Here is a 14,963-nt window from a genome sequence, read left to right as displayed (position 1 = left end):
CACGCAGCCATAACTGGAAAATATGATGCAGTTTGCTGCAGCAGCAGGCGTGGACAGACACAGAGCTGCACACTCACTCACACACACACACACACACACACACACACACACATAGGTATTGCAGGTATCATCAAACAGATTAAACAGGAGGATAAAGACATGACAATGTAGCCAGAGCTCATTGGAATAAACAGCCCCGAATTTAATGTAATTAAAAAAAAAAGGACAAACCAGAAACATTTTCACCGTTTACTTTGTGAGTTGAAGCAGGTTTGTGGTGCTTCTCCAGGTTAGGATGGGAATAATAAAAAGACAATCTGTCCTGAAGACCTGAGGGTAAGAGGATCAGGAAACACTAATCACCCGCCGAAGAAAAGCACAACAGAGCAGGTGATGCGTTCTGACGTTATTTCATTCATATTTAGCAGTAGAGCGCAAACATAATGCGATTACCACACATTACATAACCTCCATCATATTACATATATTAAAGAGTCGGAGCTTTTGTACTAAAGTTTTCGTCACAATTGTTAAATTGTTAATTTGTTCAATAACATGCTTTAACACGTCTTCTTTCAGACTAGTGGATATATATATTTAAAGTGCAGCATGCAGACAGCTGGGTCTCTGGTAATGGTCTTATAGCAACCAACCCCCCCCCCCCCCCCACACACTTGGACACGCGAGTCCAAACAAAGATGACTTCACCGCACACTCAGACGTGACTCAGGCGGCGCTCCAAGCCTGAGGATCGCTCAGCTCAGCTGCCTGCAAACTCTCCCATCTGTCGCCTGAGATCCACAGCATCGCCCCCCCCCCCCTTGTAAGGGTGAGGTGGGGGGAGAGGAGTGAGAGTCATGGGGGGTGAGGGAGGAAGAGGAAGAGGAGGGCGCTTCCACTGCTTGTAAGCGAACACATCATTGGGCGCCCTCGCTTGTCTCTACAGGGCTCTCAACATGGCGACGGCTGAGCCGGCAGCTAGCAGCCTACGGTGCAAAACAACAACAACAACAACAACAGTGCTGACAGAGCTAACAGAGCTCACCTGAGGCAAAAAGAGCGTAGCACAGAACTCATGTTTAAATATGCAAATGAGGCATTATCTAATGGTTACTTTTGGTGAATTTAGGAGAAATCTACAGACGCAAACAGACAAAGTAGTGAAATAAATGGAGGAGGAGTCATGGAAGAGAAACAGACGAGTGCATGAGAATCATAGAAAGGTTGTGTAGACGCTCAGGAAGTGAATCACTGCTTTTATTGATTCGTTGGACTCCTTGTTGTGTTTAAGCGAACAATGTGAGTTTGATTTTTTTTCCGTCTCTTTTGTGATGATGTGTGTGTGTGTGTGTGTGTGTGTGTGTGTGTGTGTGTGTGTGTGTGTTCTTAGTCATCCAACCTGGCTGCAGGAGGTTTATGTAACACGTCCATCTTCTGTCCTCCTGTCGTTTCTCAGTCAACTGTTTCCTGTTTGAACCCTTTTCATTTAAATGAAGTTTGTGAACTGAGAAGATAAAAACCTTCGACGCCCGAACACTTGAAATCCAGCAAGCTCTTCATTTAGTTAGCTGTTGGATAACTTCTGTGTGACATACTTGACTTTTAAATTAAATGTGCGTCATTTTCAATTACATGCAGAATTAATCGTCGCCCTCCTTTCTGTTCCTCAGGCTTGATTGGATCTGTGATCCGCTGGGATGTAAAGTCAGCAGCTGTTTCACTGATAATACATTAAAAAACACAGTTTGTTGTGTGGCGGCACCAACGCAAACGAGGGAGAATTTGCGTTCATCTTAGTTAATGTCAACATCTTGGTTTTTAGCCATCGCCAGATTGGTTCTTTGTCGTTGCCATCTTGGATTGTTTCTGCAGCCATCTTGTTTTTTGTCTGTCGACATCTTGGTTGTTTTTTTTTGCATCCGGAAGTGACGCGAGAGGTTGGAGCTATGTACCAAAATGACGAAAACACCGTAGCAGAGACCTGTCAATCAATGTGTAGCCCCGCCCCTAAAGCATCCCCTGCTTCATGGTCTGTGTGACTCTAAATGGAGCATAATGTACTAAATGAACATCATGCTGTATTGAAGAAGACTGTAAACTAGAGATTGAGACCATAAACTCATGTTTACAATGTTTACTGAGGGAATAAATCAAGAGAGAAGTAGAGTCATTTTAGACTAGACTTCTATACAACCAGAGGAGTCGCCCCCTGGTGGACACTAGAGAGAATGCAGCTTTAAGACTTGAAGCTTTGACTTCACTCTTCAGAACCGGAGGTTGACGCCTGCTTCAACATCAAGTTCAGAGGTTTATTCCTCCAGTTTTTAAGCATACAAGCAGGATGGACGCCACCAGAAGTCTCTGCAGCAGAAACATGACATGTTGAATGTTCCCCTTTAATCTGAGCGCCGGTGGTTATAAGAGGAGAGGGGGTCATGTTGGTCTCGTGAAGCTGATTTAAGCTCCAGAAACAAACTCAAACCTCTGTAATCTGAAGCATCGGACCGCTGTTACTCTGGATTAAGGATTACCCACCGAACAGAAACACGTGATTATTCCTTCGTTTTGTTGCGTCCACTCTTTCCAGGACTGGAGCCAAACCTGCAGATATGACACCACACAGGCAGGACGACGATGATGATGTTGATAGTGATGAGGTCATGAATACCATTAGTTCATTTCAATGATAAAGAAAGCCTCTGACTCAGAGGTTTGACTTTGGCCGGCTGGGGATCCTTAAAGGGCCGTCCATGGCTTTTATGAACAGACCTTTTTTATTGTATTCCCTCTTATTTAAGAGTCCTTGAACTCCCGGTGGTCATGGCACATACCTTACCATGTAACCGTAAAAGCACTTTGGATGAAAGAGCTCTGCAGGTAAAAGGTTTTGTTGACAGACGTCTGTCTCTCTCCCTCTTCATGCTGGACGTGTGGACATGTAGAGTGTAGAGGCTGCAGACTGGATGTGTGGTGATTTGATTGCAGTATAACTAAATAAAGGAAATATGCACAATGAAGGTTAATATTGTGTGTGGCTCTGGTGCATTCAAGTCGAGATCATTCATTTCGTCTGCTGTCATAATATAAAATGAATGTGAGCTTTAAACCACATGAGAGGGTTTTCATTCATGCTGCTGCTGAGACAGAGAGAGAGACAGAGAGAGAGAGATAGAGAGAGAGAGAGAGACAGACAGAGAGAGAGAGAGAGAGAGAGAGAGAGAGAGACAGACAGAGAGAGAGAGAGAGAGAGAGAGAGAGAGAGAGGGAGAGACAGACAGAGAGAGACAAAGAGAGAGAGAGACAGACAGAGAGACAGAGAGAGAGAGAGAGAGACAGACAGAGAGAGACAGAGAGAGACAAAGAGAGAGAGAGAGAGTGAGAGAGAGACAAAGAGAGAGAGAGAGAGACAGACAGACAGAGACAGAGGGACAGAGAGAGACAGGGAGACAGAGAGAGACAGGAGAGAGGACTCATATCTGTACAAACTGAGGAACAGACAAAAGAAAATGAGGCTTTGAGAGGAGGAGGGCGTTTGGATTAATGATGGGATATTCTTCTGCAGAAACCACTTGGACACACTACCATCCTCATCCTCAGACACCCGCTACCAGGAGGAGGAGGAGGAGGAGGAGGAGGAGGAGGAGGAGGAGGAGGAGGAGGAGGAGGTCCTCCTCTGTCATCAACACCCTCAGCCAATAGAGAAACCAGCGGAGGAGACACTTTAAACCGTGTCTCCGGAGCGGAGCGCGTCAGTGCTCGTAATCCGTCTCCACTCTGATTGCGGGACTCTGCGGGATGTTTTAAGCTGCAGAGGATCTCCGGGAGGAAAATGCTGCTTCACGGACGGACGGATTTCTGTGTCTTGAGGGGAATTTGAAAAGCTGAAAGTGAGTTTCCTGTACTACGTATTATTATGTATATCCTTCAGTAATTTGGATTGTATCTGACGATGAATGTGTGAGTCAGTGGATGAGTTGACCTTCTGTGATTATTAAGATGAAGAGGGTTTCACTGGAGGCGCTACAACCCACAACATCTGAACTAACAACCAACATTATGAATATATTAAGTGATGTGTTACGTGTATGCTACAATAATATCAATGTTAATAAGTGATTAAAGTGTCGGCTGGAAAGTGAATTCTATATTTTCGTCTTTGCTTCCATCCCGAGGAGTATTGGCTGATGTGAGCGAGGTTTCTGCATGACCGCGCGCTGCAGACAGTGAAAACAGGAGCTGGAGGATACGACATGTGAAAGTGAAAAGCTAAATAAGTGACGACAGCAGAGCCCATAGCTGCGTCTTTGTTGTATTTATGAAACATGGCGCGCTCAAAAACTGAATACATGTTGAATTTTATTCAACATTGATTTAAGAAATATGGATATTTTCACTGAATGAGCCGCATTTGTTGAATCAAACTGTGCTCATGGGCTCGCTGGAGGCTCCTGGTGACCATGTGAGGATCAGTTTGACATTTAATGTCTAAAAAATGACTTGAGCACATTCAAAAACTGACAACAGCATGCAAATGTGCATTATATGTAATGCTTACAAGCATCCTGGCAGTTGAATATTTATAGAATTACATTTATTAAAGTAACTGAAGGAGGATGTCCAGGAAGCCGTCCTCACTTTGCAGCAAGTGCAGATTTGTGTCCCTGCGGATCAAAGACGCCATGATGACCAGCTGGGTTTTGTTTACTACTACAGCTGTTTATAAAGGCCAGATTATGATGTCATCTCTCCACCGCTGGAGTAGGTAGAGTCCATCCATTCATCATCCATCCATCCATCCACAATCCATACATATATCCATATATCCATCCATCCAAAGCTCTGTGATTGGATTTTTCTCACACACAAAGAAGCAACTACTGTAGAGAAGACAACCAGTTTTGTGACTGTAGTGACTCTGACATCTTCCTCTGCTTGTTTTAATTTCAGGTTATGAAGTGAATGTTGAAGCGGCAGTTTATCCAATGATTGAGACCAGCTCTCCGACCATGTTGGACCAAACTGAACCGGCGCGCTGCACCGTGTGCTGCTGTACGCTGGCACACAAAGTGCTCATGGTGCTCTTCATGGTGCTGCTGATCCTCGCCATCTTGTTTGGGAACTTGGTGACTCTGGCTGTGGTTCTCGGGACCAAACACTTCCACACGCCGCAGGGATACCTGAAGGCGTCCCTCGCCGTGGCTGATCTGGCGGTGGGGATATTCGTGGTGCCGCTCTCCGTCTACGCCGAGGTCTACCTCATGGTGACCGACTTGGCGCCGGAGTGGACTTCGTACAACTCGCAGTCGGTGAGTTTCCACCCGTGCAACGTCATCGGCCCCATCTTTGCCGGGTGCACCTTGGTCTCCATCACGACCATCACCCTGCTGACGATCGAGAGGAGCATCGCCGTGTTGAGGCCGCTGCACAAGGACTCTGTGATTACGCGGAAAAGGACCACGATCCTCATCGTCCTCTCCTGGGTGGGGAGCTTCTTCTTGGCGGTGTCTCCGATGGTTTTCAGCAGCGAGATCGCTCTGGAGTACAACTCCTGCAGCCGGATGTGCAATTACGCGCTGGGCACCATCGGCGAGTTCCCGAGCCAGGCCTGGAACATCCTCCTCCTCTTCCCGGTGTTTGACTTCACCCTACTCGGTGGAACGGTGGTCATTAACATCATCTCTCTGTCCAGCATCAGGCAGCACTCGAGGCGGAGGAAACACCTGGCCGGGAGGGAGTGCCAAAGCACCACCAAACCAACTTTCTCCGACATCAAAGCAGCCAGAACAATTGGGACGCTGACTGTGGCGTTCACCGCCTCATTCACCCCCATCGCCGTCTTCGTGGTCGGGAACGTTTTGGGGAATAAATGGTGCAACTTTTCATTTTTCGCCTTCTGGATTTTAGCCACCAACAGTTGCTGGAATGTCATAATTTACAGTGTGAGGGATCAGAAGTTCAGACTTTGCGCTCACAAGCTCCTCATGCCTTCCCAGAGAAAAAACACAACCAAAAGCTAAAATAATGAGTTGAGGATCATTTAGCTGTTTGTTTGTCCCTCGAACTCTTTGTTCAACACACACACTGTGTGTGTCTGGTTAAGAGACATGTCTGCATGTTTTGTGGATTACAATACGTCAGTAAAAAGCATGGTACGTTTGGATATTTAATGTCTATCTTTGTGGGCATTTGTCTTGTTCTGTGTAACAGAAGCCTGTTTTACTCTGTGGAATGGTTGTTTTAGAGTGTGATCAATTAAAAAAACTTGATTCAAACAGAATCTGATTGCTGATTGCGCAGTGGATGTTTAAACCGCTCTGGGGAAAAAACTGTTCCTCAGCCTGTTAGTCCGGGTTTTGATAGTCCTCTTCTTCCTGATGGCAGTGGAACAAACAGAGAGTGACCCGGGTGTGTGATGTCTTTGCAGATGTTGCTGGCCTTCTTCTGGAGGCGGCCGGCATACACAGTGTCCAGGTGGGGGAGGGTAACTTCCACAATCTTCTGTGCTGTTCTAACCACCCGGACCAGGTCCCTCCGGTTCTCTGCTGTGCAGCTGGCATACCACACAGTAAAACTCTGACAGAGGATGCTTTCAATCACGCTTCTGTAGAAGTTTACCAGAAGATCAGGGGGCAGGCCAGCTTGTTTTAGCTTCCTCAGGAAGAAGAGTCTCTGCTGGGCTTTCTTCACCAGGTGTGATGTGTTCAGGGACCAAGTGAGGTCTCCAGTAATGTGGGGCCCCAGGAATTTGATGCTGTCCACCCTCTCCACCTCCTCCCTACTTATGTAGAGTGGAGAGGGTGTGGTCTTCCTGGATCTCCTGAAGTCCAGACTTCTTTGGTCTTGGTGGTGTTCAGGACCAGGTTGTTGTCTGAGCACCACTCAGCCAGATGTTGGACCTCCTGTCTGTTGTGCGTCTCGTCGTTGTTAGAGATGAGTCCCACCACAGTGGTGTTGTCGGCAAACTTCACTATTCACTTTACTGAATTTATTTATAACTATTATATTATTTAGAACCCATTTAATCGTAGAAGCATATCTATTTCAAAGCACGCTGTCTTTGGAGTGGAAAAAACACAGTGGCAACCATTCAGCATTGTCAGGTCCTGTCTTTGTAAAGTATTGTGAGATTTGGCAGCATCTAGTGGTGAAGTTGCAGATGACAACCAACTGAAACGTCCCCCGTGTGCCGTGGCCGACACGAAAACACATCAAATGTTAACGAGCTTATCTAGAGCCAGGGTTTGGTTTGTCTGTTCTGGGCAACTTTAGAAACATGGCAGACGGCTCTGTCAAGAGAACCAACTCCATATGTTGGAAAATCAAACCTTATTTTCAGGTGACAATACACTTAAAAATATACTCATACATATTATATTCTATGTCTTCCAATAGATCCCCCTGAAAACACTTAAGCTTTCACACTGTTGGCTAAACCTAACTTGTTTTGTTGCCTACACCTAACGTTGGTGTTGTTGCCTGAATTTAACGTTTGTTTGTTGCCTAAACGTGACATTCATGCGTTGCCTAACTCAACATTTGTTTTGTTGCCTAAATTAACTTTCCGTTTGAAGCATATTGTTGTCCTGAAAATAATTTGGGCCGAGCGACAGAAAAAAAATAAAACCAATATTTAGCATTTCTTGACTATTTCACAAACTGCGGTTGAGACTATGTTGGCTTTTTTCGGTTGTTACGAAAAAAGCTTCTACAGTTGTTACGAGTATGAAACTGTGAGGTTTTGTAACCGTGGTTACGGTAAAATCGGTAAATCTCAACATATTCAGCAGGGAAAAAAGGTAAAAGAAGATAAAGAAAGAACCACCGCATCACCCGGAGACCGAGACAGAAGAAGATTATTCACTGTTTAATCATTACACGTCTCGTTCAAGTCCTTCTGCTCCTAAAATGATTGAGAGGAAAGAAAAATGCAAGGCCGACAATCACAGAGCTGAAAGCACATTCCTCTCGCTCCACAGTGCCACTTGCTCTTTATTTCGTATGGATTCAATACCTCTGGATCTCCTCAACAAGCTAAGAAAAGTCCTGCAACAACACAAGAACAGAAGAATTTTAACCTTCATATCTCTGGCGAGTGTTGCATTCATCTCTCAGAAGCTGTAGAGGGAAGAAGAAAGAAAATGTGATCAACTACTGCGGACGACATCACTTCCTGTCGTGTTCACCGACCCCGGTGAGTCACGGAGTGGATGAAAAGGAAACGAGGACCATTGAGAAAAAGATGAAAAGAAAAGAGAGGCGTTGGCGTCGTTGCCCCCGGCTTTAATATTGATAAAGCTCATGACTAATTCTGAGTGGTTTTAGAGTAAGAACAGCTCGTTCTCAGCAATAACAAGCAATTTTCTTAAGTGATTTAGTGTATTATTGATACGCATTTTTTGCTTTTCACATTTATCAAAGATGCTGGGTACGGTTGCAATACTGTCTTACTTGAAGAAGACTGTAAACTAGAGATTGAGACCATAAACTCATGTTTACAATGTTTACTGAGGGAATAAATCAAGAGAGAAGTAGAGTCATTTTAGACTAGACTTCTATACAACCAGAGGAGTCGCCCCCTGCTGGACACTAGAGAGAATGCAGCTCTAACACATGAAGCTCTGACTTCACTCTTCAGAACCGGAGGTTGCCGCCTGGTTTGGATAGGAAGTGTAAACCTGGAAGTCAGGCGACTCAGTATAAAGAGTAGTTTATAACGTGTTTTGGTGGACGGGTTGAACACAGGATAGTTTGTATCCAGAGTGAAACCAAAACTAAACGTTGAGTTATTTGTTATTAGTAAATAATAACTTTAATGATATATTAGATTATATATTAATGTGTTAGTGTCAGTGTACATTCTTCTGCAGAACGAGTACTTTTACTTTTGAGATACATTTAGGAGCAGAATGTCGGCGTGTTCTTACATGAGGTCTGTTTATTGGAATGGATTTTCCTTTATTAAAGGGAATTTTTACATGATGAATATTTGTCAGCTTAAGTTGATTTTTTGCTTGAGGTTTAGGTTTGTCAGACTGACTGTAGTTAAGCTTTCACCGGGCACAGCTTAAAGAGTCTTAGAGCAAATACCATCACCGACAGATTTAAATTCAACACATGACTGACCTGAAAAAACCTGACATTTCTGTGACATTTCCAAAATAAAAGCGAGCGTCAGGGTGCCAAACAGGGAGCGCTTGTCTGCTGGAGCTTGAGAGCAGAAAGTGTGTTGAACGCAGCGTTAAAGGCGAACTGTTGGAGCAGTTAAATCTGTTTGTGCAGCTTCAACACTGTGACACTAAAATCCATATCGACACAAGCTTCTAAAGCTCCTCGACAAAGCTCCCTGCTGCTCTGATTGCTCTGCTGCCGGAGACATGGAGGACACAGAACAACAAAAGTGCTGTGTCAAATCCTCTCCACCCAAACTCAAACCTCCAGATTACTTTTACCAACAACCCTTAAACCCCTAAATCCAAACGTCACGTCACCCAAACTCATTTGAGAGAGAAAATTAAGAACGAAATGAACCAGGAAACAACCTCCAGTTATGAAAAGTCTTAAAGCTGCATTCTCTCTAGTGTCCAGCAGGGGGCGACTCCTCTGGTTGTATAGAAGTCTAGTCTAAAATGACTCTACTTCTCTCTTGATTTATTCCCTCAGTAAACATTGTAAACATGAGTTTATGGTCTCAATCTCTAGTTTACAGTCTTCTTCAATACAGCATGATGTTCATTTAGTACATTATGCTCCATTTAGAGTCAAACAGACCATAAAGAGGGGATGATTTAGGGGTGGGGCTACACGCTGATTGACAGGTCTCTACCAGAGACATATACGGCGTCAGAAAAACAACAACATGGCGACGGCCGTAATCCAAGATGGCTACAGTGACATCAACGAACTCGAGGGTGACGTCACGATGACTGCGTCCACTTCTTCTATACAGTCTGTGATCCATAGGACATGCGGGTTGTAATAATCTTTGCCGGATGACGTCATGCTGCAGCACAAGTTGAGCTTGAACTTTTTTCGACAGACAAGGTTTTTATCCCTTGAAGGCAGCAGGTTTACCAGTTTAATTCAATGCTAAAGCTCCACGTGGATTTACTTCTCTGCCGATAGCAACTCCCCATGAACGCATATATTTATAGTGATTAAATTAGGTGCAGCAAAGGGAAGTTGGCTACCTTTAAGTCAGCATTCAGGGATAGAAACTCTCTTGATTCCTCAGGAGTCTGAACACAGGTAATCTGATCGGAAGGTTGAAAGTAAATTAAATAACGAAGGCATTCCCATTTATATAAATCGCTGAATCAACAAATTCATTTGTGTCAACATGAAGCTGAACCTTTTCAGTCTTTGCAGACTTTCAGATCCCTCAGCCTTCAGTTGTATAGATTTATATAGAGATGGAAACACTTAACAAAAAGAAGAAATCATTGCAGCTTTCTCCCAAAGCGTGGTGACACTTATCTGAGAGGCAGCATCGATCAGCGAGTGTGTGAGCGAGACTCTGTGGGGAAGTGAAACCAGCAGCGTTCAGGAGCCTCATGCATCAGCAAAGACTCTCTGGAGACTCTCTGATGCTCAGGATCAGGAAACCATCGTCTTGCTGGTTTGATTCCAGCGAATCGTCTCGACCGTCCTGCTGCACCTCACGGACGAACCCATGAATACACAGAATGATGATTCATCAAGTTATTCCAGGTCTGGAGAAGAAATATGTAAACGCAAAGTCGACGCCGAGAGGAACGAGTGCACTTTCAGAGAAGGTCGCTCCGTGAGTTTCGCCGTGTCGTTATCTGCACTCTACCACAGAACCAGAGGTTGCCTCCTAGTTTGGCTTAAAATGAATATGAAATTGAAACAAAACAAAACGGAACAAAAGTATTTAGTTCACAGCGGACACAAACATCTCCCGGTGAAAACAACCACCACCATGAACACCCCGACGCAGACTTCTGTGTGCTCTTGTTTGTGATGAGTCAAAAGCAATCACAGTCCACGATTAAAAAAGGAATTTTCCGTGAAACATAATTCACATTGCAGTTTTGTTTTATTGGGGTAATAAACAGGTAATGTTTAGGAGACATAATTAAAGTCAGCTGTATATGTTTTGTATCCTGTGTACATCATGTTCCTCTGGGTTCATTTTGTTTTTGAGAACTTATTACTTTGGTAAAAATAAAAAACGTTTCTCCCATTAAGAATAAAAAGCAGCTTCTTCAGAGTCAGCAAACATAAGTAACCTTTAGTTCCCATAATGTGTTTTCATATTTGTGATGTATCAACTGAGCAAGAAATGGAGTTTTCATTAAGGAAAGAACCTTCAAAACACAAACTCAGCAGTGACGTCCACAGAGAGACGTTCCACATGTGTTCCTTGAGTCCGCTGAGGCTTTCAATAACCTGCACTCAGCCTCATCAGTACCGGTGTCGAAGCCTCGCAGCGCTTCCTCTCACTTCATTACGTGGAAGTGTTTAGAATAAATACAAAGAGTGAAAATAACTGTGAGTGTCGAGGTCGCTGTAGGAATCAAAGGCGTGCAGAAGGCAGCGCCTTATCGAACCAATTATGTTGACGTGTGCGTCCCCGCTCCACTACAAAGGTGAGCGTTTCAGAGGGTCCAATTAAAAATCTCTGCCTCGTAAGCTACTTATAGTAAAGAACGGAGCCCCAGAGAGGATTTAATTTGTCACAATTATGGACGATACGTCTTTTAAGACGGAGCAATGAGAAGAGACACGATGTCCTCAAACTGTTTCAGCTCATTCTCTAAATATACAAACCAGTGTGAACAAGCTCCACATAGACGGAGTTTAATAGCAGAAGTATTGAAAACAATCATTGGATGTTTAGTGAACAAGAGTTAAAAGGACTTTTTGTTGTTTTCATGCGATTCATTTGCACCAAAAAGTGACTTCATCGACCAATCACGTTGCAGTTTGAGCTGCGCCTCCTCCGTAGTCCAAATATGGTCACTTCTGAACTCTGTTTGCAAAAAAGCAAGATGGCGACGGCCAAAACACCGAACTCAAGGCTTCAAAACATCAGTCCACAAACCAATGAGTGACTACCTGCACTCCTTATGTACACTCTGTGGTCGCAATCTTGATTTTTGCAACCAGTGAACAGGAAGTGACCATATCTGGACTGAGGAGGAGTGACGTAGAGACACTGTATACGTCTCTGGTAGAGACCTGTCAATCAGCATGTAGCCCCGCCCCTAAATCATCCCCTGCTTTATGGTGTGTGTGACTCTAGATGGAGCATAATGTACTAAATGAACATCATGCTGTATTGAAGAAGACTGTAAACTAGAGATTGAGACCATAAACTCATGTTTACAATGTTTACTGAGGGAATAAATCAAGAGAGAAGTAGAGTCATTTTAGACTAGACTTCTATACGACCAGAGGAGTCGCCCCCTGGTGGACACTAGAGAGAATGCAGCTTTAACACGTGAAGCTTTGACTTTATATTTCAGAACCGGAAGTTGCCGCCTGGTCAGTACAAAGAAACTATATTTACTTTGTATCTCCTTTCTACTTTGACAAAGGCAACGTAGACCAGATCTACTCCCTCCTTTCTTACCTTTCACCATAAAAGCCCTGGACATTTAATATTTCTAGGCGAGTATTTTTGCTTTTTTCATGTCTTTTGTTCGTGTGTAAAGGTCTCCTAACCCCCACTGTTGTGTAACCATCTCCTTGTGCTTACTGAGCTCTGATTGGAGAGCAGCAGCAGTGGAGCCTCCACGGACGTATTAAAGATCAGATTCTCCACACAGACAAACCGCCGCCTCCATCACAGCTGCAGCTTCATTCTCAGCGCGTCGGCGTCTTTGTGCAGCGGTGTCAGGAATTAGTGACCGGTGTGTCTGTAGAGTGGACTAATGCACGCTCTCGCTGTCAACAACAGCATCAGTGCGTCTCTGCAGAGACGTCATACGGGAGGCTGAAGGCGACTCATCAGTGAGTCACGGTTACTTTGTCTGGTTACTTTGTATTCGTGTGGACGTGTAAAATGGAGCGTTTGGGGAAACGATGACGTCGTCTTTCCCCATTGTATCGTGTGTTATTTGGTCATCTTCGAGACCAGTTGTTTCAAAATAAAAGATTGTCATACATTTATTTCACAGCAGTGGTGAAGCTGGTATCGAACCCGCGTGTCCTTGCACAATTTAGGGAGTCGGAGCTCTTGAAAACGTCGGCCTACAAGATGCTAAATAACACAATTTATCAAATATGGTAATATTTGCCAAATATTACCATATTTATCGTGTCTTTTCATGAGGAAACCTTCAGTAGCAGGAGATTGTTCCTGAAAGGCCACCGAGACGTCTGAATATTTCCTATAACAAGACTCACAGTCAACATTTTATATTCTTATATTTTAACGTGACGCTAAGCAGCAACTCCACCTCGTCATCCGTCCACACACGAGTCAACATTTTCGTTCTCGCCGTAATATAGCACCAAATATCAAATTTATACAAATAAAGAAATAATTCTTTACTGGTGTTTACGTCGCCAAAGGAAAACAAGCTCACTGAGCGCGCTCAGAATCTTAACGAATCGTTGACGCAGCTTTTCTGGCCACCTTCGGGCTCGGCCTGTAGAGCTGTGACAGCATGCAGGTTGTGAGTTTCTTTAGAGGAAGTGAGCCAGGATTGAGAGCATTATACGATATGTTTCTTTTGGCCGCTTCAGGTTTTCGACAACATCTTAAAAGGTGCAGCGTTCAACATTTGGCGCCATCTAGTGGTGAGGCTGCAGACTGCAGAAGGTTAAAACTTCCACCGTGTGCAAAGCAACACAGTTGTTAATATAATATTCCATTTCTGCAAAATGTTACACACTCTACCTTTAATACTGTTTTCTTTTTTTGGGATAATAACATTTCTATTATACTTTCATGTTAATAATAACAGACAATATTGCTATTCTTAAACAGAAACTAAAACACATGTTCAGTCTGTTGTGTTTTATAATGCTCTGGATTTTATTATCATTGCTTTTTTATGAAGTGATTTTATACAGTGTGTTTTTATGGTGTGGTTTTAGTTTTCACACATTTTATTTGTTGTGTTGTTTCTGTCTTTCATCACTTTGGATTGCTTTTGATTTGTTTGAAATGTGCTTCATAAATAATCTTGATTGATTGATTGATCTTTGCTTTTGGCTTGTTGGTTCCTAAAGAAGCTTTTCTTTCAGCAAAACACAGAATGGAGAACGTGTTTCCATCTCGATGAAGTATGAAGTATGAACATAAATAATATAAAAACATACAGCTGTTTTCTCGTGTCTGTTTTGTGACCTTCTAACATTTAACTTCACACTAGAAACAAATAAAATGAAAAGCATCCCTTCCTAAAACGACTCAACACGACACACAAACAGACTCCATCTTAAATCTCATTTCTTTGTCTTCATGTTTATCATTTTAAAAAGGACATCACACATGTATCCATATTTCTGTGAATGTCAGCCAGCTGGTTGTTTCCACCCGAGGTTTTAAACCCATAAATAAACACAAAAGCAGAAACAGGAGGAAGCCGAAAGACCAACAGCATCAGAATCAGCATGCAGAGGACACGACTCATGAAAGCAGCCGAATCTCACCAACAAACCGTTTTCTCTGCAGGAAGAACGTTCAACCGGTCTGATCTCAAAAAGGATGGAAACCGTGTTCAAACAGACGATGTCTTATATTATGTGCAAGATATTAATCTGTTTGGAAAAACTCCAACAATCATACAAAATACAGATTTAGGTTTTTTTCCTACAAACACGCATGCCTTTATTTCAACTTATGTATTTTAAACATAAAATAAACATAAAAAACCTCCCAGTCTCGTTTTTTTTTTTTTTTTACATCTACCTGAATATTTATGAATAGAATCATCAACAACGTTGACGTCAACGAAACATAGATGTTGAAGGTCAAAAGGAAAACCTCA

The 14,963-nt window shown here is 43.4% G+C and overlaps 1 protein-coding gene across 1 annotated transcript; it reads left to right on the top strand.

The window, feature by feature from the left end:
* The first annotated feature begins 3,748 nt into the window (after positions 1-3,748).
* On the top strand, positions 3,749-6,233 carry LOC137887104 (olfactory receptor 4D9). The gene is made up of 2 exons (XM_068729901.1): positions 3,749-3,887; positions 4,948-6,233. The coding sequence occupies exon 2, from the start codon at positions 4,983-4,985 to the stop codon at positions 6,015-6,017; it is 1,035 nt and encodes a 344-aa protein (XP_068586002.1). The 5' UTR covers positions 3,749-3,887; positions 4,948-4,982; the 3' UTR covers positions 6,018-6,233.
* Positions 6,234-14,963: the final 8,730 nt, after the last annotated feature.

The sequence above is a fragment of the Cebidichthys violaceus genome, unplaced genomic scaffold, assembly GCF_023349555.1.
Source record: "Cebidichthys violaceus isolate CVI_PGR_0920_01 unplaced genomic scaffold, fCebVio1.0.p SCAF_48, whole genome shotgun sequence".
NCBI classification, from domain to species: Eukaryota; Metazoa; Chordata; class Actinopteri; order Perciformes; family Stichaeidae; genus Cebidichthys; species Cebidichthys violaceus.
Note: the sequence above shows the minus strand (reverse complement) of the source record. Positions and strands in the feature narration are given on the sequence as shown.

Coding starts and splice junctions, on each gene's coding strand:
- LOC137887104 (XM_068729901.1), top strand. CDS start 4,983: ATGATTGAGACCAGCTCTCCGACCATGTTGGACCAAACTGAACCGGCG.